Source organism: Haemorhous mexicanus, chromosome 6, assembly GCF_027477595.1.
Source record: "Haemorhous mexicanus isolate bHaeMex1 chromosome 6, bHaeMex1.pri, whole genome shotgun sequence".
NCBI lineage: Eukaryota > Metazoa > Chordata > Aves > Passeriformes > Fringillidae > Haemorhous > Haemorhous mexicanus.
The window spans coordinates 57,746,777-57,773,530 of record NC_082346.1 but is presented as its reverse complement, the minus strand read 5'-3'; the positions used below and the strand labels follow the sequence as shown (position 1 = coordinate 57,773,530).

The 26,754-nt window shown below is 44.8% G+C and overlaps 1 protein-coding gene across 8 annotated transcripts in view; it reads right to left on the bottom strand.

Annotated features, from left to right (window-relative positions):
- Window positions 1-16,732, bottom strand: part of CEP170B (centrosomal protein 170B) — a 58,070-nt gene extending 41,338 nt beyond the window's left edge. For 2 of the 8 annotated variants that reach the window (XM_059850458.1, XM_059850461.1), the window contains exons 1-4: window positions 16,308-16,434; window positions 15,277-15,412; window positions 3,262-3,351; window positions 203-281 (exon numbers count right to left, since the gene is read on the bottom strand). In XM_059850458.1, the coding sequence (XP_059706441.1) occupies window positions 203-281; window positions 3,262-3,351; window positions 15,277-15,381 (274 nt within the window). In that variant the 5' untranslated portion in view covers window positions 15,382-15,412; window positions 16,308-16,434. Of the gene's footprint in view, window positions 1-202; window positions 282-3,261; window positions 3,352-15,276; window positions 15,413-16,307; window positions 16,436-16,638 lie in introns of those variants that run through there. The other 6 variants (XM_059850456.1, XM_059850464.1, XM_059850459.1 and 3 more) reach the window with 4 other exon arrangements.
- Window positions 16,733-26,754: the final 10,022 nt, after the last annotated feature.

The window sequence follows — 26,754 nt, the reverse complement described above, 5'->3', positions numbered from 1 at the left end:
CTGAAAAAGCAGGCATGATAACTAATGTGCTCTGAATCAGGTTGATGGTGAAGAAACACAAGCTCATGAGCCATCCAAAGGCTCCAAGAGGCAAAACAAACACCTTACTCAGTAGACACAATTAGCCCTGGTACCTCTCCATGCAGCCAACAGCACAAAACCCAAACAAAGCCTGAGGCCCAGTCCTCTCCAGAAAGGATATCGTAGCCGAAGCGAATGACATCATTCAGTTTCAGGGTGATGTACTTCTGGTCAGGAATCCTCACATCATTGACAAACGTCTGCAGGAGAGAAGCACAGGAATGGGCTTGCACTGAGGGTACCAGGGTGATGGATCTCAGAGGGATGGTGCTGCTGAAGGACACCCACGTCCATCTGCTGATGGCACTGCATGCACTCAGAGGAGTTAGGAGCTAAGTTCCCTGGAAAAACCAACACCAGCAAATAGCTCCCATGGGCAAGTCAGAGCACCCCAATTATGCTTCAAAGCAAGGTGCTGTGAAGGGACCTTTAGGGAGATTTCCTTTGCACCAACTGCAAATGCAATTTTAGTCCCTGACTTGAGCAGGTAAATGAGGTGCCTGAAGTTAGGAACTTCAAATGCTCTTGGTTCTCCTACAGCCATCTCAACCAGCAAACGGTTGCAACTCATGCCCTTAATTACTGAGCTAGGAATCAGCTTTCTGCTGGATGGCAAACAAGACTGGTGTCAGCCCCAAGGCCTGATAATTTAACAAGCAAAGCCTATCACAGAGGAAGGGGAAATGAAAATGCACAGGGAAATGGGGAAAAAATTTGAAGCAGCATCACCATGACACCTGAGGCCACACTGTCCGAGATAACCAAACCCCCTGTGCTAAAATTTCACCCACCCCTTTTTCCCATGCTCCAGGCAGTTAACTGAGGCTGAAAGGAACTAACATCCTTCTAAAGGTGCAAGACATGTATTTCACAGCAGTGAATAAATGTCTTTGATGTCTGTGCTTCCTGAGGGGACCCACTATGAAACAATTCTCCCAGACCAAGGGTGGATCAAATCAAGCATGCATGGACATCTTTTACAAATAAACCCAGGTGCCTTTGCAATGACCTGGGTGGGCCAAACAAAAATAAGAAGGGGCTGAAGAAGCCCCAGAGTGCTGATGGGGATTAGCCACTCCCACAGCTGGATTTGAGGCAGTCAGACACCAGGAGTTACCCTACTTGGCAAGGTGGGATTCACCCAGCCTCTCAGACCAGGAACCTGCTGCTGTGGCTTTGTGCCATTAATGCAAATGCAGCTGAGGAAACAAAATTATACTAGAAAATGAATTTACATGTTTTCATGACTGCAGCACAGTCTTTTCCTTTTGTCTTCTCACCTCAGCCAAGCCAAACATGCATGATAAGAGCTAGTATTAACCACAGAGGAAAAATAAATGGTAGAGCAGGAAACTAGAACCTCAGCAGACAACAGCCCCCAGTTTCCTGGCAATTTACAGAAGAGCTGGGAAACAGGCCTGTAATTTCAGAATAAAAACAGTGAAGCTAGTTAAAAGGCAGAGAATTCCAATTTGCATTAAAGTTTTTAATATTTAAAAAACCCACAACAGTGCCATCTGGAACAGGAATAATTGTTTGCTGAATTTTCTTCAAAAAAGTCTGCAAGAACCTATTTTGATAGTTACCTATTTGTCCATGTTTACTTGAGATAAAGTAACGTCAGTAAAATTCTTAATCTGGATAGAAATGCTACCCTTAAAAACAAAAACCTCTGAATAGAGACAGCAGAATTACCTGAACATTATAATAAAAACAATATAAAACACTTTGACAATTAATATGAACCAGATTATCCAGCAAAGCCATATAATGCATTGCTGACTACTCAAAAACAAAATAAAAGGAAATTCTGAAAATGGATTTAAAATCAAGGTGCTCAAAAGTGATTTCTTTAGTTTCAGGGGGGAAAACAAATTTTTCCTCCTGAAACACAAGTTTTTGTGACAATTTTCAAATAAATATATGTTTCTTGCACGCAAAATTTGGTTTGGCCACAATAGACTTTTTCCACAGAAGTGTCTGATCAGCTGCAGAAACAGGCACTGCTGCAACTCCCTTTTACTCCACTGCCTCTCTAAGCATAAGTCTACTATTAAAATGATAGTAAATTCTTATGCTTTAGCATGTGAAGATAGAAAATAATTAGTGGTACAAGTCTTCCCTCCCTTGCTAGCAGAATTTTCAGCTGCTATTTTGCCACCATGAGTTAAATACCATCACTTTTGAACCAGGGATCCAGCTAGAGTCCAGACCAGTTACTGGAAATATTCCCATTTCAGGGCTCCGTGCCTTCAGCTATTAGGCTGAGAAGGATTAGCACTCATTCTGGCTGTGTTCAGATGCCAGAAGAGGCAGAATGATTGAGGGCTGCTTTAGCCACTGTTTTTGTACAAGTTTCTGGGCTCATCTTGTGGTTTTGTGGCTGTGATGGTGGAGGGCTTCTATGTCGAAAACAATAAAACAATGGCTGCAGTAAAACCCCCACTGGGAAGACAATTATGTGACTCTAGCTTAGGCCTGCTCCAGCAGAGGAACAGCTCCACTTGTATGAAGAAACTACCAAAACAGAGGCATGCTATGACATTTGGACATTTTTAACAACAATGGTGTATTTAAATATCACAGAATTCAGGTATCTAACACCACTGCATAAGTTGAACCAGAGCAAGGTTTAAGATCCAGTCAGGCTCAGTTCCCTCTTCTAGGCTCACAGTATTCCTTGGTCTTCATGCAAACCAGGCTCAAGGCAAGCAAAAGAGCAATTTTTATTATTAAAAAAAAAAAGTGGTTTTAAGTAGTTTCTCCCCAATGAAATTAAATGTCTCACCACCCCATAAATCACTCCATGCACTGACAATGAAACCACCAAAAGGTCACCCTGCTCATGCTGAACAGCTGCTCCAGAATCTCCACTGAATTTATTTCCTCCCCTTTTGCAAAAGGCTTTACAATTTAGTGAGCCCTGAAGCATTCTGCAAGGACACCAGCAGAGAGGGGAAAAAGCAATACAATATTCACCAAAGCTTGCCCCTCCCAAGATGAGATGCTACATGACCTCCACCTCAGGCCTTGCAAATAATGATGCATGTTTGGCTTAACTCATGCCAACAGCTGCAGTGACCCAAAAGGGTCTGAGAGCAGGATTCAGCGAGCATTTGAGTGCTTGCAGACTCAGCACAGCACCAGACCACCCCTGCCAGCTGGAGGTTTGGTACTTACTCCATTTAAGCTGCCGAGATCCTTCACCCAGTGCTCATCCTTCTCCTTGTCATAGTTGATCACAGCGTGCTGCTTGTCCACACTGCGGGACTGGCAAGGGAAGCACAACGAGCGTGAGAGCGGCACAGAGACACTGCTCATCAGAGCAACACTGAGACATGAAACTGCCCTCATGTGGGCTAGGGGGACAGAGGGGGAAAGCAGGGAGGATTAATTACTATTTACTACTATAAATAATGGAAGGATAAGCAGTAAATGGTTCCATGGCTGTTTGCAGAGTTTGAAGACAATATGCTATTTTCATGGAGAAGGGAAAAAGTTTTTTAAAAAATCGCTGAAGGCTGTCAAGACTATGCCACAATTTCAATAAATTATATCAATACACACTGAACAAAATCAGTCAAACTGAAAGCCTGGGGGCCAGGATCTGAGCCAGCATGAGCTAAAAGATCTCAATTTTTCAACTGCTGAGGCCAATAGCCTCAACACTAGGGATGCTCCTACTTGGGACTATTTCTTCCTATTTTTCAAAGAGAAAAAAAAATCATTTTCTTGAGTTACAAACCAAACTTGTTCCCAAAAATTTATACTGCTCCCAGGATTATGTCCTGGAATTGATTTAAATTTTAGGATGTGTTCCAAGCTAGAGAGAGGTTAGTAAACCTGGAATGAGAAAGAAAGCAACTCCAAGAAAATTTAAATTGTAAACTGGGTTTGAGTACACTGAACTTAACAGTGATCTGGTGCCACTGGCTTTGTCACAATGCACAAGTAATGCACCTTATCTTCAAAACAGACTGTGACACTTGAGCAGGCATCATGTCAGACTTCTGAAAAAAGTGCTAGAACAAGATCTATGAATAATTTTGAAATATGGTGTGTTACAGCTATAAAGACACCAGACTGTCTGTTTTTAGACCTGCTGCCTCTCCTAACTTGAATTCTTGCTGCAGTTGACCTCAGGCAGGCACTGGAAGCAGTCACTCCATCAGCACGTACACACAGCACTGAGACCTCCCTGGTACCTGAGGCCAGGGGAGGGGAGGCCATGCTAGCAGAGCAGGGAGACCAGTCAGGCTCCAAGTCAGCTAATCCTCATCCTCCTGGGCACCAATCAACATGTTCTTGCTGAAAGTCTTTTCCTTTTGCCAAGTACAGACACACTGGTTTCCACAGCATTGCTCTCAGCAAGCCATTATCTGGCTTCTTACAAGCGTGCAAAGATTGTTTCAGGCAATTCCTTGGTGAAAACAAAAGAGACTTTTTCCACACAAACAGCTGCTATTTGCAGGAATTTCTTCTGGCCCTGCCAATGTCAAGCACATGGGAAGTACCACAACACCTGAGAAATGGCATCTCCTTCCCCTGCAGAGCATCCATCAGCCCAGGAGACACTGAATAACCCTGAAGTACCAATATGAAGCAAGCACATACCTGGCCATAAAATTACCCTCCCACCTTGAAACATCCCTCACACTATTCATGACATGTCACGCCAAGCAGAGGCAGTGAGGACAGGGGCAAGTGACCCCCTGCCTCCAGCTCCCTCACTAACACAGTAATCCACATGCTGCTGGACTTCCAAGGAAGCACTTTCTGCTTTGCTGCCCAACTGATGCTGCTCGGACAGCAGCCATGCCCCAAAGACACAAACAGAGGTGGGACACGCAGAGACAACAGGACTGGGGACAGCCCACCTGTGCCTCATGCTATACTGAGCACTAAACAGGAGAAGCAAAGCCCTCCCAGAAGGGACACACACAAACCCCTCACCCTCATGCCATCCCCACACTTGGTGTCCGACCCCTGACCACAAGTTTGGGGGTCAGACACCAAGATCTTAAGCATTTGCAGTGAAGGCACTGCTTCTCTCTCTTATTATCCACAGCAGATGCAGCTCCTCAGTCCATTTTCAATGACCCAAGAGGCTGTCCAGGTGTGTGCAGTGCAAGGTAAGGATGGTCCAGGCAAGCACAGCTGAGGGACACTGCCCAGGCCCTGCACCTCGGCATATGGCCCTGAGGACAGGAGTGTCTCCAGGCACAGCCCCAGGTACCACAGCAGCTGATGCTCCACAAGCTGGGGTTGTTCCTGATCTGTCACATGGTCCCTCACACCCTTTGGAGGGATGTGAGCCCAGAGTCTGTCCCCACAACAGTCTGGCTGTTTGAGCACTGCTCTGGACAGGGCTCCTGGAGGGTTCACCACACCTCACCTACAAAGCAGAGGGACATGACCATCCCCTCTCCCTGTCCATGGGCATTTATGTGCTGTGCTTCATGGCACTGCAGTCAAAGACAACCATGCACAGGGCACCGTGCCTGCAAAGCACAGACGTGGTCTGTCACCCCTGTGATCTCTCTCCTGCTCAAAATTGTGGATGCCACTGTTCCCAATGAGATACACAGGAATGCTGATAAACTGCTGCAGCAGTGTTTGCTTTAGCTTTTTACAGCACATCATGGAGGCTCATTTAAAGATTAACAGATTCTAAAGGCAGAGCAAACCATTTAGCTCCCTTCCAAGGACAGAAAGATTTCCAGCCCAAAAAGTTAACCTAGACAAAAAACTGGGACAGATCTGGTATCTGATTTTAAATGTATCACAGGTCACTTAAAAAGAAGTTTATTTCTGGGAACCAGCTGTCTCCAAAAAATTCAATTTGCCCTGCATCTGACCCTGATGTAACTGAGCCCAGCCCTTGGTCTGCTGTGTTCTACAACAGCTGACTTCAGCCACTCAGGGGTCCCCAATCAGATGGGGGTCATCTCAGGGGAGCAGACATGTATTCTAGCAACATGATATTCCCCTCCATAAATGGAGAAAGAGGTCACCAAAGGGACCAATTTATGCCACTCTGTTTTCCAAGGAAGTTTCAGCTGTGTTCAAGAAAGCCCACGGCAAAAAGAGTCAAAACAACATGCAAAATCTGACCCACAGACTTCATCCAGCCTCTCGGCATCTCTTTAAGAGCACATCAGGAACAAGGCAAACTGTTATGCATATTGCACTTCTGTGAAATTTCATGCTTTTGTAGAGAAGAGAGGAATTTTCTTAGTTTTGTTTATGTTAAGCCAGCAAACATCACAGGAACTGGCAGCAGGAGTTCCTAGGGGCCTGTCTCCAAGGAAACTCAACTTAAAGTAACTAAAATCACACCTTATTTATTTTGATGCAGACTTGCCAAAGGTCACTCTTACTTGAGAACTGAGGTGTGGTTTATTTCAACATCACTCACATTTAACATAAACTGCTCTTGTGTGCAGTGCCAGCAGCAACCCAGCGGCTGATGGTGCTTTTGTCTCCTGCAGAGAGGAGCAGGCTCCCTCAATCCCACTTCCCAAGGGGAGACTAACCAGTTTCCCTGCTGGTCACAGCTGAGAGCCCAGGGACAGTCACTTCAGCCCAGCAGGCCAGTGGTTTCTAAGGAGTGACCTGCTGAATCACAGAAAGTGATTTAAGAAGCCTGAGTCAACACATTACAGAGCTGCCCATGAGTGCAGAGCTCCCAGCCATCTGCAACTTCACTGGAAAGATTTTAGGCATCTATACATTGAAAAACTGCAATTAAGTTGACTGAATCACTAACATAAGAGGACTTCTAGCTTAAATGCACACATGCACCAAATACTGAGTCTTGCTTAATGATCAGTCATGACCTCCACAACCAAAAGCAAGACTGATCCGTCACAAGTAGACACAGGGGTCCAAAATAAACAAAAAAAAAACAACCAACAGAATTTCCAATAAAGTGTTAATAAGAAACCTCAATTACCTATATCCAGATGTCAAAAGCAAAAAAATAATCTGTTTCACCAGAAAATCACTTGTGATGGGTGAGCAGCAGTGCTGAGCTATGGGTAAGAGATCCAAACAACCAAACCAGAGCTGGAGCACCTCAGGGGAGCTTGAGAAGGGGAAAAGAAGGAAGGGAGGTATCCTCTTAAGCCGTGATCTTCAGGCAAGAAACAAGGCTATACTCCAAGAGGCTGGACATGAAGGAAGCACATAGCATTCTCACCACGTCCCAACACTGGACCTGTTATCAAATGAAAACAACTCTCAGGAAAACACGTGTGCTTTTCTGATTAAGAATATTTACACTTCTCTGCAGGGAAAACATGGACACTGATTTGTTACTACACTCAGTCTTCATCCAGGGCTGGAATTTCCAGACATTCAAATCACTTCCTAATATAAGGTTGTGTTGCTTTTCTGTCATACTATCTACCATGCATCATGTTTTAAATACCTAGTAGACAAAATGCATACACAGCATATAACTGAGGATGGAAGTACTTTATATAAAGCTCTTCCTTCTTCCACAATCATGTTAAGCAGATAGTACAAAACACAGGAATAGTACCTGAGGGTCTGCCAGTCCCACAGTGGTACCAACACCTTGGATCACCAGTTTCCAATTAGCCATGCAACCAGGCAGCTCACTTGTGATTCTCAAAACTGCACACATCATCCAATCAGCAAAATCAACTTCAAAAGCTTGCAGGAATCTCCACAGAGGCACAGATCACACGGTGGCTACGTGTGCTGCACACACTACAGCTTTGTGTTTGGTGAAGGGTCTGATCCAGAGAACAGGGATCTCGGGATGAAAGCATGAGCTGCAGAGATGCCAAGCAAAATCCACAAGGCAAAACGACCTGCTTAGGAGGGCAGGAGGAGAAATACAGCCAGACAGCCTGTGTTTCCCCACAGGGCCAGGGAGCAGACACAGCTCAGCTGTCTGTGCAGATACAGATGCTACTTTTTTCTCAGGAGAATTACCACGGGTGAAAACCTACCGGTTGGGGTTGAGATTTGGACCTCAGCCCTGCCAGTGCCGCGAGGCATCATGGCACTGGAGATAAAATAAACAAACATGAGCAGTTTCCCTGTTCCTCACTGCAGTCTGCTGTGCACTTCTGGCACAAAATAACTGCAGCATTCTGGTGGCAGCATGCAATAAAACAGTTACTCAAATACTTTCCATAGTGAACAGGTTACATTTCTGCCAGTACGGTGCTCTGCACAAGTGTCCCAGTAAGGAAATATAAACCTCTGCTGGAGTCCCACTTTAGAATGGAGACAGACAAAACCAAATAAAAAAAAAAAAACCCAAAACAAACAAACCAACCCCCCCAAAACCCCAATAACAACAACAAAAACAAATGGCCCAACAAAACAACAATAACAAAAATCCATTTCCAGGCATTCTGGCCTGAAATGTGAATTTTGCTCCTCAAAAGTAAACATATGCTGGATAACATTTAATGACAGATGTGAACACTGGGTCCTTCTCTTTCACCACAAAGCATTTCACAGCATTGTGTGCACTGGCCCCTCCAGTACTTTTCCAGAATATCAGTGAATGCTCCATCCTGCCCCAGGCTGGTTGCAAGTGTGTCACCCCTGTGGCAGCCTGATGGCTCCCAGGGGCAGGTGCTGCCAGCTTCTAATGACTCTGCCTAAGCAGACAAATCTCTTCAGCAAGTGCAGCCACCTCATCCTGGGGCTGGCCTCTCTTTACAGCTCCCAGGCTGCAGAGGCTCCTGCCCTCAGCTCTGCTGCAGCCAAAATCATAGGCTTTGCGGATCTGTGGCTGAAGCAGGGCCTGAGTATTCAAGCAAAAAATAAGGCACTGAACAAAAGAGAGAAATCCCCTAGGAAAATGAAACTGTAATCCCCACAGCTTGGCAAAGGGATTTGGAGGCTGGCACGGTTCCCATAAAAACTTAACCCGTTATTTTGGGGTAAAATGGGTTTTGCTCACTGGTTCCCCATTTCCAAAGTGAAGTGGTCCAAGTGACCCAGGGTCAGATCCTGACCTCAGGCAGGGAGCATGCTGCCCACAGATGCACTGGCTTTCCCTTTGTTTTACATGGCCACCCAGGAGGAATGGAAAAGCATCATTTTAGGTGAGACACAAGCCTGAATTTTTATAGTGCAGCTGAGCTGCTACTGCCTGGATCAGGATCTCATATAGGAAAGATATATCTCCCTTTTTTCTCTGCCCACTCCAGAGTGGGACAAACCCTCTCTTGGCAGTCCAGGCTACCAGCACCTTGCCAGCTGCATAAAGCCTTCTCAACTCTAATAATCACCTGCTTTCAGTGCCACCATCACCTCTCTCCCTACCCTGCCTCCAGCAATGAACTCCCCTCCCAGGTCTGCCAGTCTTGATATGCCTCCAGCCTCCTACACCCATATGCCATCAGACATCATAACCTCCTCCCATCAACTGCACATTAGCAGAACACAATGGCACAAGGAAGAGCCAAAAAAACAACTCCAGGCCTGGAAATACAGGATGTGCATCCTTCCTCCCACAACTGCTGTCCCAGGACCTGGAAACACTACCTGTCAAAAAGCAGCACCTTCCCAAGGCTAGATCCATTCCCTTCTGTAAGACATTTACTTTGTAACACCTAATGAATTACTCTTGGCAATTCCCAATACCCAGGGACTAACTTAGGGGCTTGTTCACACTCTCCGGATAATTGCAGTCAAACAGCACAGGTGGGGCATCTCCCTCCCAATTTCAGCTTCCCACTTCCACCCTACACTGCCATGGGGAAGGAGGTCCAGACACAAAAACCAGCAGAGACTTCTCATGGCTTCTTCTGGGAGCTCCCAGTGCTGGAAATACATGAGCAATGGAGGGATACAATTTCTGCATTGTAGTGAATCCACCTACAAGGACCAGGAAAAAGATCATCTACCAAGTTGTCACCATCTGCTTCTTCCCAGCATAATGCTGTAGACAGCCCATACCACACCTATTCACACTTGCTTATGTATGCACCTACTAAACTACACAGGAGAGACATGGTATTATCAAGTATGGCCCAGGGAAGGCAGGATACATCAGTTCAATGAAACCTTAATTTGACCAGATGTCACACACAGGCAGGGTTCATCTTTGCACTCTATTATTTGTGGAGCACGCCGTGCACCCTGCATACCAGACACGGAACAGATCCTGCGGGGAAAAATACCCGGGAACGACACAATAACAGATTGCATCTTCATGCCTATGTACACAGGGGCAGAGGCAGGATTACACAGGCAGCCTTCAGCAGCCTTCACACTAGTGTGTTGTAACTGCTCTGCAGTTATAAACACTTGACTTAGCAGCCATAGGAATACTCCTTCAGTGCCTAGAATGCTTGTAATTCCCTGTCTTTTTAACAAAGCAAGCTAAAAAGATGGAAACGCAGTATTGTTACCTTTGTGTGATTCACCACAATGAACTTGTATGTCCAGCTCACAAGGCCCTACCACTTGAACTGACTAATTGGTATTATAAGCAGCACGTGAAGTCCCATCTGGACCAGTGACAGATGCTTGGCTAGGAGCTTTCACAGCTCTTTTCTGACACCAGAATAATAAATAGCAAGTCTTGACCCATCTCAGGCCTAAGGGCAATGCTGCTCAGCAGCCACATCCTGTAATGCCCGTTTTGCCCACACCAAGCGGCTTCTGCCCTATGTGCACCACCCTCTCCACTTTTCCAGGTCCTGCTGCCCCTCCTCTCACTCTGCACAATCAGAATCCTCACTTGTACTTGCTGTACTTCCTCACTTGGCCAAATCTTCATCACTTGGTGAAGTTCTTTAGAGTAGAAATACAACCACTGCATGCAAAGATCTGACCTGTGGCTTCCTGAAACACCGGTGAAGAGGCTGAACAAGCATTCTGGCAGTAACATTGTACTCTTGGCTTGTTCTTGCCCTTTCCTCGATGGCTGCTTTGACCACTGAGTCAGGATGCCAGGTCAGGTGTACCCTGATCTAATCCAGCACAGCTGCTGTTACATCTACACCCCAGCCTTGTGAATACCTTGTGAGTACCCAGTTCCTCTTTGCCCAACCTGTGACACTTTTCCACTTCATCCCCTTGCCAAACTCACTCCCAGGTGAAATTACTTAAGGCAATACTATCAAATAAGTCCCTCCTGACCACATTCCAACTCCAGATTTTATTCAAAGGTTTGGAACTTGGTCAAAGCCGCTCTGTGTGGGCAAACAAAAAAAAAAAACAAAACCACCACCTCCAGCCTAGTCATTCACTCTTGAAAATCTTCACTGACCCAGCTCTACTGCAATGCCAGAACTTCAAAGAACAGGCTAAATATACTTTTAAATAATCGACCTGAAGAAAACAGCATTTTTCTCAGAATTGCTCACAGCAAAGACCAAAGAAGGGAGATAAATGATTGCATCCAGAACACACTGCATAAAACAGATGCCTGGAAAATAAACTCTCATCCCAAACAGCTACAAAGTTTAGCAGAGTTATAAGCAATTTCAAACAGTGTCTCCTGATAGGAAATGTCATGCTGTTGCAAAAGGCATACAGGATAAAGGCATAAAACAGAAAGCAGCATGCTGCCTGCACCTACTCCTACTGTAACTCACACTCACATGCAAACTCACAGTGATGCCCAGAGCATCACTCTAAAGGGAGGGAAATAATCAGGGGAGCACTGGTTAAACATTTATATTCCCCAAATTTTCCAGTAAACATCACTCTCAAACAAAAGCAGGGAAATCATGACACTGCTTTCCATTCTGTAAATATTTACATTTAGCAAAAATGCAAAAAAATGTTTTGTTTAGGAGCAGCGGGGAATGTTTTAATGGTTAAGTGAAATTTTTGAGTTTGCAAAATGTTTGTCTCTTGAGTACCCATCACTTTAAGCAAGTTATCAAAGCTGATAAAAACAGCAGCTGTATTTCTCAAAAGAATGATGTTGGGGGGAGGGAAACATTATTTTCTTCAGGATCGTCCCAAAATTCTTTTATTTTTGATTTTAAAAAAAGAGTAGATCTTTTCAGAGCATTACTTCCTACCACCCCTGAGTTTCATATTAAAAACCCACAGCAGTGCAAGTTAGCGAAGGTCCACATTTCCACACTCCTGCAGTTTGTTGCATGTTACCTGAAAAGGAAGCAGTAAGGCTGTTGAAGAAATCAAGCATTTTTCTTAGGAAAAGGGCAGAATTGAGCTCTTGGCTCTGGTAGCAACACTGCATGCCAAGCTACAGCTACGCTTCATGGCATTTTCACCCATGCATTAACATTCAAACCCAATGTAAATCTCACATTTACTTGTACTAGAAGCTTTAGAGAGCTGCAAAAACATTTAAATATTTCTAATCCTCTTAGTAGGTATAGAAGATATCAAGGTAGATTATTTTTCCCCACTATCAGACCTACTTTAAGATTAAAGACTTTGAGTTTCTTCACCTCTTTGTTAATCAGGAAGCAAATCCACTACTTGTATTATGAAATAAGAAAACCAGACATAAACTAAAGCTTAATTGTTTGGTGACAAATCCATCCTTTTTTGCTGTTTAGAGATCTGATACCTTGAGACAGCACATTCCAAGAAAATATCAATAGACACTCCTAAAACAGTAAAATGAGAAAGGCAAGACTGCAGGTCTCCAGGACAAGGATTATCTCTGTGCTGTGTGTTTGAGCACCGTGTTACACGTGGTCTCAACAGGGAACCACAAACCATATCACGATGAAATCAATAAGCAGTAACAGCCTTAGAGATGAAAAAACACTGACCAGGTCACCCAGTCACTGCCAGTCTGTTCCCAGCTGTGCACTTTAGAGGATTAAATGCCAGTATCTTGAAATATATATGGAAAATAACCGTGCAGTGAATATACAATTTCAGGGTCAGTACCACAGAAATACTACAAGGTGCAAACAACTGCCACAAGAGCTCTGTCCATCTGCTCTGATAACTGCCCTGCTTCTTAAGCTTCCCCCAAGACAAATGATTGTGCCAGTCTGCACAACGATTTTGTGACATGGACAGTCACAGTAGGGAAAAAGTCTATTTTTAGATCTCATCCTCCATCTGTTCACATACAATTCTGCTTGGATATGAAGTCTGTCTGCTCACAGCTTCTCTTTTGCACTCAGTCTTACTACAAACACCTCATTTGGAGCTCCAGGTAGCTCTGGAAAACATCTTCATAAGCAAATGGCGAGGAAAAGAATGTGCTGTGCTGTTCAAAACAAGACCTTACATGTGAGCCTAGAAAAAGCTTCATTGCTGGAGATAACAGACCAGTATGTTTATAAAGGGTCACATGTAGCTCACCCCATGAACACAAGCTGCTGGCTTTTATAGACAATCCAGAGCCTTCACTCTGGTGAAATAATGGAAACCTCTTTTAATACCACCCACCACCTATGAGCCCCCAAAAACAACTCTTTCACAGATATTTCTGGCTCCTCCAGGAACCTCCATTCATTTACCTTGTAGAAAAGTGCATGGCAAATGAAGAGCCTCACAAGGTTGGGTACTCCACAAGCAACACTGACAAGCCAGCTCAGACTTGCAAAGAAGCATGAAATACTCTCATTGGTATGGAGTGGCTCGCAATCCATGACATGCAGTTAACCCCATAAGCAACCAGAGAAACAAGCTGTGCATTTTAAGCATAACAGGTATTTGGGTACTTTTATTTTACAGTGCACAGCTTGAGACATGACTGTCAGAGTACTGAAAGCTGACAATAAGAAAAATGCACAACAACCCTCAAGTTTCTTCATAAGATATTAAGATGAACAGCCTAAAACTCAGACCATTGCTGGAAACCAGGGCCACTGTGTGTTTTCTCCCTCCAAGTCATGAGAGAAGATGCCAATCAGGTTCCTGAACAGCCAAATGCAGAGGTAGCACAAATATCAGGACATTTTTAATGTCTCACCTTTACATGCCTCATGGGCCAGACATATAGAAACATGAAATAAGAGACAGTGTGATTCATGGGAGAACCCAAACAAATGATCTGCTGTGGAACAGGAGTCCCAACTCTACTACTGTAACACAGCTGTGCCACTCACTGCCAGCAGGCAGAGCAGGACAAACACTGCAAGCTCTGCTCTTGTGGACACTGACACTTTATTACAGCTAGACAGCATCTTGTCCTTCAACTACACCTTGTACAAGAACTTCTACCTCTCTAAACAGGCCTCCTACTGACATATCATACAAAATCCCTGCAGCAACTACAAACACAGCCTCCTACATCAGCACAGCATTTAGGACATACCTGTGATCAGGTCAGCAGTGGAAATTATAAAGAGGAAGTCTCCATTGTGCAGGCAGCTTCCTAATTTTGCCACCAACAGGAACATTTGCCACCTTCACAAAGGGGCAAAAGGGGGATGGGCAGGTGCAAGAGAACATTTTTTGTACACTTAAGTACTCATAGCATGGGTTTAGCAGAATCACTAATTTAATTCTGAGCTTCTACAAAATCCTGAGCTAAACTGCTCCCGTCAAAAGCTCTTTGCAAGATTCCAGCCCCATTCATCTGGAGTGACATCTACTACATTATGCTGTCAAATATCAGACCACAGTCAACACTTCAGACATGCTGGATTAGGTCCAGTAGAGACACATGCTGGTATGGAAAGTACTAACAGAAGCTGAAAGTTTGCCCAAGTAACACAATTACTTTGGGAAGAGGTCACCAGCCTACTCAGCCTACCAAAACAGATTTTCTCTGCTAACATCAGCATTTTCTACCATGATATAAACACCTGAGAAATACCAGCATAAATAATTTAATCAAACTTAAAGGGAAAAACAGGTAAACAAAAAACCCTGCCTGCATTCAAATCACATGTAAACAGCACATGTGTTAAAACCTAAAAAAGCCAGCAGCATAATCGCAGATCAGGATAGAATGTAATGTCTTTGTTTACTGCTTCTAGTAGCATCAAGACAGTTAATCTATTTGATTAATCTCCCACCACTACAGATCCTATCCATCTGATGACATGGCAATTTGAAAACCTCACTTGTGCTGTCACAGACATGAAGTCTTCAGGGGAAACACAGACTCAGGATAAAAATAGGAAGTTCCTTTTAAAAGGTATCACTTGAAAGCATCAAACACCTCTACGGATCCCCAGCATTACATACACATTTACTGCATCTTCAGAAGAAATAATTACATAAAAAAAAAAAAAAACATGTTACCTGGAGCATCAGTTCACAGTCATCTCTTCCAACAAATATCATCTCCCGAGGGAGCCGATGGCGAATGCCAGTGCTGCTCACCAAGAACCACGAAGTCACGCTCATTTTGGCGCTTGGCACTTAACCTTTACACATCCTAAACACAAAAAAACCCACAAGACACAGTTAGCTATTCATGAAGTGTGCAAGTACAAGAGCGTGCAGCTGCCGTTCCCAAATTTCCCTCCACCGTGGGACCCAATGCTGCCTCACGCACTTGTGTTCCTATCTTAAATTTCTGGTGACAACAAGCAGTTGAGAAGTGTCTGCCAGGACCTGCTGCCCATGTGTAGGAGCTCTGCAGCCCTGGAAATATTCCCATGGCAAAGTAAGACTAAGGATCTGCAGAAAGGATTGTTTAAAAAATTGAAGTATCCAGCTGAATCCAATGAATGAAATTATGAAATATGGTGGAGGAGAAAAAAGAGAAAATAACAAAGATCTCCTTTCCAGAACATTTCCTCACCACTACCACAGTGCTACACAGCCTGAGCCTCCCCCATCACCAGAGATAAGGACCAGCACATCATTGAGGTGACATAACGTGGCTCCTCTAACCTTTCACAGCGCATTCCCAGGAGCGCTTACACCAATGCTAGGAGGGAGGAGACCAACCTCCCCATTGCTCATCCCACTTCCACACTGATGTAAATTGGGAGCCCACAAATCCTTCCTTCCTTCCTTCCTCCCCCGCTGCACGGCGGGTCCAAACACCGAACGGCTCTGCGACCCCAGGTCAGGGAACACAGGCTGCGATTCCCAGCGGGGTTTCGGTGCCCAGCGGGCGGAGGGGCGGCAGCCGTGACCTGCGTGCGGCACTCACCGGGCGCTCTCCCGGCCACACCTGTTTGTTGTCGCTGCCACAGCCCGGCTGCGGGCAGCCTGCTCCTGCGGCCTCTCCGCCCCTCTCCCACAACATCCCATTTTCCCCTCCCTGGCTGAAGGAAGGAGGATTCACGCACACGCCAGGCTCTCGCCTTCCCCTCACCCACCTCCCGGGCTCCCAGCTGCATTCCTAAGCGCACCGGGGGAAGGAGATCTCCATTTTCCCCGGGCTGCGCGGCGCTCCCCGGCCCGACCGCCGCCTCAGCGGCCGCGGATCGCGCATGTGGGGATGAGTGCCCTCCGCGGGGGACGGGGACAGCCCGCACGGCCCCCGCCGCCTCCCCGCCGCTCCGGGCTGCCGCGCCCGTGTCACGACGTGCGAGCGGCCCCACGCACCGCGGCCCCGACAAAGCGCCGGGGAAGCGGAGCCGGGAGCCGGCGGCACAGCCCTTTGTGTGCCGGCCCCGCAGCCCCCCGGCCGCCGCCCGCCCGTCCTACCTGCTGCGGCCCTCGGCGCGGTGGCAGCCGGGCACCGCGCCCCGCCAGCCGGCTCTGCCTGCCCCGCGGGCCGCTCCCGGCGCCCGCCCCGCTCCGCCCCCGCGCCGCAGGTTCCCGACGTCAGGAGGCGGCTCCAGCCCTGCCGGGCCCGGCCGGGGGAGGCGGCGGTGCCGCGGCGGGTCCCGCACCCGGCTCGCCGGGCACCTGAGCGGAAGGTGCTGGCCTGGCTTTGGGTCGTATCATCGCTGCAGGGACACAACCGTGGCATGGGTTGGGCTGGAAGGGGCCGTAAAGGTCATCTACCTTAAAGGTCATCTACCTTAAAGGTCATTACTCTGCCGCCGGGGGCAGGGATGCCAACCACCAGACCAGGTTGCTCAAAGGCGTATCCAGCCTGGCATTGAACATCTCCATGCATCCACAGCTTCTCCAGGAAGCCTGTGGCAGTGCTGTGCCCTGGTTCAGCATCCCTCACTTCAGGCTCTCAGAGGGGCTCAGTGAATGCCAGCAGAGCCCTGGCACTTCTCTGACCAGGGCAGCCATCCGGGAAGGTCCAACATGCAGGCTTGATGCCATGGGACTGGAGATGTTGCCTGTGCAAGACACCGGGACCAGACCCAACACCAGGATGAGGGAGGTCCAACAACAGCCTTTTCTCCTGCACAAGTCCCAACACCAGCTGCTTCTCCAGCCTGAGTCCCAGCGCAGCCTCTCCAGCCACCCAAGTGAGCTGCAGCACCAGTCTCTCTCACTCTCCAGCAGGCTGCACATTGGCATCCATCTCCTCATACCCTCCTTGTCCTCTTGCAAGGCAGTGCCTAAATGCAGTTGGCAGGACTGAGTTAATCTTGAGCATCTCACCATAGAATAAGAGCCTGAAATGGGTGCTGTGAAAAGACATGCCATTTTATGAGTTCTTTTCAGTTGTAGGTAACCAGAAAATTCTGAAGAACAGTAAGTGCAGCGAGCAATTACAACTTTTTCTCCTTTTGTGAAGAGCATTGAGTATCATGGTAAAGCTTTCTCAAGAGAGCCCCAGCTCCTGCCGATGTCAGTGGAGCTGCAAAGAGCAGCAGCTGAACACTGGTTCTCTGGCTCCGGCTGACACAGGCTGCTAAAGGAAGACTATAGGAAGACCCCAAGTTCATAGTGATGTTTCTCCAGACTCATATTCCAGCTGGATAGACAGCTTTGCTTTTATACACTGTACAGTTGGGTTTGAGTATCATTTCTCAGTCACCGGCAAGAACTTTTCTTGGTGTCTTCAGTGGTGTGTACTTTGGAATTTTGGCTCAGGATGTAATCTTAATAAAGTCTGATGGCATGGAAACCACAGGTCTGGCACACCACTTTCAGGGGGTGGCTTTTAGCCACATCACTTTGTGGGCTTACTCCTGATTTATACTTTTGCTGCAAGGCTGAGGAGCCAGGAAGGCAAAGTGAACTGCAGCAGGACTGTAAGGATGGAAGGAAAACAGCATTTCTTCCTTTTCCTCCTCTTTCTGAAGAGTAGTAGGACTTTGTTATTATTTAATTAATGGTATTATTGCCTTCTTTAAATCAACATTTAACTTCTTTCTTGGCAGATACATCATGCCCCAGAGTGATTTCAGGGTATCATTATCTTCAAAGTCTTGGAAGCTGGCTGAGCTGCAGCATCTATGTTTTATTGAAGTGCTCTTGGTCTCTGCTTGGAGCAGAGCACCACACCCTTGCAGCATGCCATGTCCCTCAGACACCAGGCAGGAGGATGGAGGGAGCAGCTGCCACTTCCATGGCACTTTGAAGGCTTTTATACTGACTGCTGCCATAATAAATAAAAATGCTGCCTTTATAAATAAAAATGGACATCTGCCCTATTTTGCCAGCTCATCCTATCACTAAATGATGTTTTATTATTGATTTAACTGACCTATAGCTTAAGTTTTTATATATATTATTCACTTCTTTATGAACTACATCTGTTTACTGGAGAGGCTTCTCTATAAGCCAATCTGTTTAGAGCATCTCTATAGTCCTCAAAGGAAGTAGGATAATTTACTTCTTTATACAAGCCTGCCATCTAGGCAAATCTTTGTTACAAGTTGCTATAAAAAGGTTAGTGTTTGCTTTAGTCTGTCTTTAAGCCCAGTTTTACCATGCATTTATCCATGTGTATTTATTTGAGCAGTCAGTCAGAACTTCAGTGTTTATAGGGAAGAAAAAAAAGTGTTTATAGGGAAGAAAAAAAGTCCCTGTTCCCACCATGTGTCTTCTGACCTGGCTGAAGATGAAGTTTGGGCCAACACCCTGGGCCTGGCTGAATGCTGCATTGCAGCCTGTTTATTTTACTCCAGTGATCTAAAAGGAAAAAAAAAAAAGATAATAAGTGATGTCTTTCCTTGTCCTCTCTCCTCACTCCTCACCCCTCCAAAAAGAGTGTGTGGGCAGCATATCCTGGTGCTACACTGTCATCTTTAAATCACACTCAGAGCATGTGTCCATGGGGAAAACAAGCTGTTACACTGCTGTAGTTTAAGTTTTACATTTTTTTCATATTGAAACAAGCCCTTTTGGCAGGCAGTGTGGCCCTTGGGCTGCTCAACCCCCTGGGCTAGCCAAACACACAACTGTCTAGGAAAATACAACCCCATAAAAGTGACATAAACCCACTTCTTCCTGCTGGGAGGAGGAAAGGCCAGGGAAAGACCTCACAAAGTTGGGTGTAGCAGCAGAACCATGTGGCTCTCACTAAATTTGGGACGTATGTTTGTCATGTAAATCTCTCATCTACAGCATTGTCACCTTTAGCTGCAGGGGACATGCTCACAGCTGTGGTAACCTGCATGGCCCAGGTGGCAGGAGGTTCACTGCTCTGTAAGTTGTGCAGATGCAGAGTAATGACCAGTCCCTGTCCCAGAGCACTCATAATCCCACTAAACAAGGAGATTGAGGGCAAGGTAAAATGTCTAGGCAGAAGACTAACAGGTCACAGGGCAATCTGTATCCAGAGCTGTTGAATCAGGTCATCCATCCACTGAAATACTTTATCTGACATCCTGAACCCACAGCCTGAAGCAGAACCACTTTAGATCCCTGCTTCAAAACAGGGATCCCACCATCCCCAAAGGAGCTGAGCTAAATCAAGTTCTTGCTGGCAGGCTCTGATGTGAAGGAGATTTTTGACAGAGTTGCCAAACAAGAGCTGCATCTTGCTGCAGAGGAGGCTTCTGTTCCAGAGTAATCATAGCCTGATCCAGATGTCCTGTTTGGCTTCCCCTCTGAGGGGCAGTTTTCCCTGTCCATGAGCTGGATATCAACATGGTGGGTAGCTTAGAGATGAAGGTGTGCAGGACTGCTAAGTGAACGTGGCCCCATTAACTCTTTGCAGGCTGGCTGAAATCCAGTGTGCACAGCTGTATGCACACACATTCATGAGTACATGTGCAGCTCATGAATTCCTGACTGCTTTGCATCCAAGACAGTAGAAGTAGTTGTCAGTCACTGTTCCCCGAGATGATTTCATTTGTTCTTTGTTAAAACACTTTGAGAGGCATCAGGAGAGGTTCACAATTAGGTCACACAGGGTTTCTTAACCACTTCTTCGTTCGAATGGATTCCACTCCTCAGTGATTACTTTCTTTCCCAGAAAACCATAATTGGACACATGCCAGCTCTTTGAGCTCTGCTGCAGGGAGATGTGTGCCTGCAGCATTCTCACTTCAGGTCAGGATTTCTGCCTGGATTTTTACTGTAACCAGGAAAGATCTGTGGGCTTTTGCAAGAGAATGCTGCAGGTCTGGACCTGTGTACTTCACACAGCTAATGGTGCTGTTGGCTGCCAGCAGAAAGGGCAGCACTGAGCCCTTTCCTATGGAGCCTGAAACCAAAGCTTTTGATCACTGGTTCTGAGTATCAGCATGAGCTGGATCAGCATAAAATGCAAATAATCCCCCTTCTGAGTATACACCTTCTAAGTGTCATTTAAAAAATATTTCCCTTGATTTTGGGGTTTTTTTTTGTTTGTTTGTTCATTTCTTGCTGATTGATGATTTTTAAATTACTAAAATTAATTATTTTTATATGGATGTTTATCTTAATTTTAGTTAGCTTGGTGTAGGAACCTTGCTGAACTGAGTTTGGACCAACAAAAGCAATCTGCCCCTCCTCTCTGTCTAAGCACCAATCCTTCACTCTGCCCAGTACCTCAGCTGTGCTGGTTGCCAACATTCTCCTCTCCTGTATAGCCAGGAACAAGCCCCAATCCTGCCCAGTCAACTGTAAAACAATAAGACCATTCATGTGCATGGTTATTCCCTGGCATAAATGTTTGCAGAGATACAGTCTGACTGGGACAGGCTTCTGTTGTTTGGATGGTTCTACAAGATGGCTTTTTACAATACTTGTGTTTTTTACCTGTTTATTAGGGTTATAGGGAGAGATTCTTAGCTGGATTGTGGTAGCATTGCCCAAAACAGCTTTAGTTTGGCAGCTTTGTTTTACACCAGCTGGAGAATTTTTCCTATTTTTTTTTTTTTTTACCCACAGCATAGTCCTACATACCAACATGAAATTTAATTTTACTGCTATGGAATTTACTAAAATAAAACCCCATTTGTGTTAACACTTCTTTTCAGAATGTGCAGTATGGCCTTCTCCAGTGATCCTGTTTCATTCCCCAGCTAACCAACAAAAAATATCTTATTTTTATTATGGAGAGGAATTTGTACAACTATTTTTAATTTATGACCCTCATAACTTGTGGCAGAGGAGCAGGAAGAATTATCAGTGCAATAAAAGAATGGAGCTGGTTTAGTGTGAACATTGTCAGAATGTCTCATCTAGGATCTGTGTGGTATAAAACTTCGCTGAAAGAATTAAAACATACGCTTAAGTGAGCTCGTTTTAGGGGGGTTTAATTAGTAAAAGCTTGGCAATGATGATGTCGTGCTGTCTGATGAGATTAGGTCAGATTATACATAGTTGTATGGTGTGGCATCTTAAATGGGAATCACCTTATGGCAAGTCAGAGCCATTTCAATATCACATTTAAAGAAATAGCTTCTCAGGGAAAGTTGATTGGTTTCATAAGAGAAGCAGCAGGGTTTTGAGGCCTCCTGTGTGGGAGAATGGGAACAACAGGCAGCTTGAGATTGTCTCTATTTCAGGGTTTTTTTCCCTCTTATTCGTTCAATTAATTTTCATATATGTGTGTATTTCTTAAGAGAAAGTTTGCAAGCCTACTTGAACAGAAAAATGATTTCAGATGGCCTGGAGAACTCAACACAACACACATGGCCAGAGGGCTGTACTTTGCCCTCCCAACCATGAACAAATTCTTTCTCCTCTCCCTCTGTGGTTGTTATTATAATGCTGAGGCAGGAATATTTGGTTGAATACCGGAAATGCAGGATTTCCTTAAGCAGTTTTGCTGCAATAACTCCCTCTATTTCTTTTCCTTCCTCTTCCCTTGTACTCCAGTCATGCACTTGCACATTTTCAGATCTGGCCCAAACTTTATTTTGCAAGTACATTAATTGCAGACTCTGTTCCATGCAGGTGGTCCTTTGCTACCCTTTCCCAAGGGTCCACTTAGTCAGAAGATTCTTTATAAAATTTCTCCCATTGGTTCCATTTTCTGCATTTTTAGGAAAATCCTCTTCATATTTAGTTCAGTTGGGCTGTGTGATTAAAAATCATGAGGATTAAAAAATTCTAGTTCAAAATGAAACACCAGTTTACACCGAAGAAAACCAACATTGTCATTCAACAGGATCTCACTGATTTATGAACTATTCAAGGTTGCTCCTTGCCTAAGAGATTTGTTAAGACAAGACCTAGAGACCCAGCAATGGGTAAATGAGAACTTCTGGCAAAGAAGTCATTCCTGTATGATTTGAGCAAATTCATGCATTTTACTGGAAATCCAAGACCAATAAACTTATTTTGCTGATGTTTTAAAGAACATTTTAGGTAACAGTACAGTTGCATCTCTAAAGCAATCATTATTATTGCCTCTGTAAACAAGTGTTTGCTCTGCTGACTGACACTAGATCATCTGGTTTAATGAAAATGTCAGTTCTGCTTGAAACTGTCCTCTTGGTTTCTTGCATTATCATTTTTGCTTGCAAGATGAAAAGCTTTGATGAAATATTTAATAGGTACATGTAAAAAAATATAGTTCCCTTTAAATTGAAGAATATATGTCTTCAGCAATATCCAGTGTAGTGGCAAAGGCCTTTCAGGAAGAGAAGGTTCATAATTTGCTGCCCTGCAGGGAATAATTTATTGAATCACTGGGAGATTCACGTATTTTCTGCCCTGTGAAGTTAAAACCATACTCCACTGTGTTGATCTTTAGTGATGCTTTTTCTTCACTTGAGAATGGTGGAAGAATGCTATGAATGTGGAAGAAAGGGTCAGCAGTGTCAGGAGGAGCCAGCCCACTTTGATGGGGTCAGCTGTAGGGGCAGCTTTAGTAATTTATAGCATACAAGCCACCAGCTGGAGATTTATCTGCTTGTTAGGCATTTCATGAGAGCTCATCAGAATAATATTTATTTCTTCGGGGAAAACGGTTATATTACCAGCACCACTGGAGAATAAAAGCCACAAGCAGGAGACCAACAGAGCAGTATTTTTGAGATGTAGTAGTGGCTTCATTACATGCTGGGTCTTAAAAGCTTCAGAATACTTTAGAATAATCTTCTTTAGTCAGCAGGTGCATGAACTGCCATGTGTTCCACATTCATTAAACTGTCTTAAAACCCTGCAAAAAATGCACATTTTCTGTCTGCACACACATAGCTCATGGCTGTCCTCACTGCAGAGTTTGTGAGTAGAAGCTCCATTCATTTCAGGTAAACAGAGTGATCATGACTGAAACAAGCTCTCAGGTGAGCTGGGCACAGATCTCTGTGTCATTGCAACACTCCTGGCAAGACTCAGGTTCCCAGATATTTCCACGCTGGTGAAATTAATTCCCAAAAATGAGTTGTGGGAGGTTGAGAAAGTTGATTGAGGAAGGCTAAATGACATTTGAACAAAAAAGAGAGGTACCACAGTCTTGATTATCTGCCAAGGTGAAGCAACTCTTCACTTCCTACACACACAGGCTGCTTTGTTTAAATTGTCCAGAAGAGACTCAGAATGCCTCTCACCTCTACTAAGTCCATCACCTTGCACAATTTTTTTGGGATTAATGAAATTCTGGGCCCTTTCAATACCTCTGCCTATAGGATGGATGCTTGCTGGGAGATAATGGCACCATGCACTTCCCTTTGTTAATAATCAGCTTCAGTGTTTGGGATTGAATTGCATTTTCAGCAGGAAAAGCTTTAGCAGAAACAATTCTGAACTGACCACATCTGGCCACTGCAGGCAGAAGAATCCTGTTGTAGCTTTCTGGCCAGATCTAGTATCAGGGGGTGCAGGAGCTCTCAGAGGAGGGTCCAGTCATCAGCTTTGACTGATGCCTCTCCTATCCCTCTGGCAGAGCAGATTTGTGCAGGTTTCTCCTTTTTTCAAAGACCCTGGCAGTGGTTCCAGAGAGAAAAGGAGGTAGATAACACCAGCAAGCAAGGTTTTTCTCTAGGAAAAAACAGTGACTGACACACCAGTCAGTGTTGGTCACACCTGCCCACAGGCTGGGTACTTCGGGATGAGAACAGATTATACTACTAAATCTCACTAAAGGATTTTAGACATCTCTTTTTTTTGTCCTGGGTCATGCAGAATAGGTTCTGCATCACATCAGTGGGCACAACACAGCACATCCCCATCTCAGTCATGCCTACCCTCATCTTGCCTTTGCCACTAGCTGCTACAGGTCAAATTTCTGCTCTTGGGATCTTGAGGAAACATCCTAGAGCTTTCCCTCCACACACCATGAGTTAACTTTGAATGCAGAAACATTCATTAGCACTGTATTTTATCTTAATTTCTCATTCATTCCCAAGGGTTATTTTCCCCACTCTACATGAGACATGTCTCCGTAGCTGGGCCTGCATATGCATCATGCTGGAGAACAGAGGAGCCAGCACAGCAGAGAGATGTCAAGAAGAGGTTCTCCAAGTGATGTGGTTGAGACAGGGTGGTCAGCAAAACTCAAGTGCAAAGGATAATGCAAAGAGAACAAGAAAAATCCTGAGGACAGTACACACAGGTCTTGTAGGAGACTGAGAGGTAGCAACAATGGGTGGGACATTAGAATTTACAGCTTTGCCTCTTTGCCAAGTAGACTGCAACCATTTTTAATCAGAGACTGTCTTAAATAATGTTTTTGTACTATGCATTGAGCTTGTCAGCACTCCTCTAATATAAATAATCATTCAACAGAAGCTGGTGTATACCTGGCAAGGCTGTAAATCAGATCTCTTTAAGACCCAAGGTAAACCAGGGATAATGTCTTATAGGAATTTATCTCTGAAGACAATAAACTGAGGAGGGGAGAGAATTGGTGAAAATAGTTAAGGTTGATGACACGGTCTATAATTTCTTTCTTTGTGGGACTGGTAATAGCTGAGCAGAAAAATGATCACATTTATAACAAGTCATCTTACTAGAGCAAGGAGAAGATGAAAAGGAAATCCTCCAGTGTGTAGTTTGACTGGTCCTGTGATCTGTTGTTGAGCCATAAGCTGATTGCTGGGGACACGTCTGGACAAGGAGAGGAGCTGAGGTTAACACACATTGCAGAGAGCTCTGACAGTGCCCTCTGACAGTGAGCTCAGCAAACCTTATGCAAATGTCTTTTGCAAGTCTTTCAAGGGAGGAAAATAAGCAATACAATACTGTACTGGTGACACAAAAGGACTTTCGAAATTTCCAGTTAATACTTGAAAGCGTTTTGAACTCTGCCTAGAGCATTGGCCAATAATTTGCCAGGTTACTTTGTTCCACCCTGCAGGATAAAGGATCATGCAGAAGTATGGCTTAGACTTCCTTGCCCCTACAGATCTGCCTTTCAAACAGAAGTGGGCACAACACCTTTCAAAGAGGTGGCATTTCCTGCTTTAGCTAAAAAAAAAACAACCCTCCAAACCAACCAGCCATTCATCCAAAAAAAAAACCAAAAAAAACCAAAAAAAAAACAAAACAAGCCACCAAAATACCCAAACCCCAACCAACCTTCCCAAATAGCTATAGTTTAAAACATTTTATATTTCCTTACAGAAAAGGGGGATGGAGTTGGAGGACCAGAGGGACTGTATCAGTCCTAGTGCCCACTGAGCCCTTTGCACAGGGAATATCAGGAGATGTTTTGTGCTGGTGGGGAGCTCCCACAGCAACAGGGAGCTTGAGCCCAGGAGTGCCCAGGAGGAGAGAAGTCTCCCTGATGTAACATAACCCACAGGAGGGTGTTTCAGTCCCTGCACACCTCCAGTCACTGGTTAGGTCACAGAGTGTGGGTGACAACAGTGGCAGCAGCGATGTCACTGGCCATTGGGCACTTCTCACAGTGCACTTTTGGAGCTCTCTGCCATTTCTGTGCTGTGCTGTCGCTGTTAAGCAATTTTCTTCCCTCTCTGAGCTACAGCTGGTTAATTTTTTTTAACATTAGAAACACTTAGAAAGGATTGCACATAGAGACCAGCTTTTAAAAACTTTATATGAAAGATGCTTGCTGTGGGAAAATAAATTTAAGAATGCCATTGGCTTAATAAAAGTATCGTGCTGCCTTTCAGACTAATTTAAAACTTGAATTGTAGCCATTTTTGGCTTTAACAAAATCAATAAGGCCAATTGGTATGCTGTGTCAGTCATTGCCTATTTTAATCTTTTAAGTAATTTTGGCAGCCAATAGCATCTGGGGGCTTGAGTTCACCTCTGAAGATCCTTTAGGATTTTAGTGGGATTTTCATATTGCAGTCTTGAACAATCAAGTCTTAAATCGGTCACAAGTGCATTAAATAGAACAGGGCAATAAGCTGGCATTTGGCTCTAGTTTACATTTAAGATGATGCTCACTTCAAAAACACTTGAATCACGTGGTGGAAATGGTAAAATTGTTGATGATGATGTGAAAAGGACTGAGGTGTTCAATAAATATTTTTGTTCTGAATTTGGAAACAAGAAGAATCATGCACAAATGTCATGAGGACAATGCACTTTCCATCCCATTAGTAACCAAGGAAG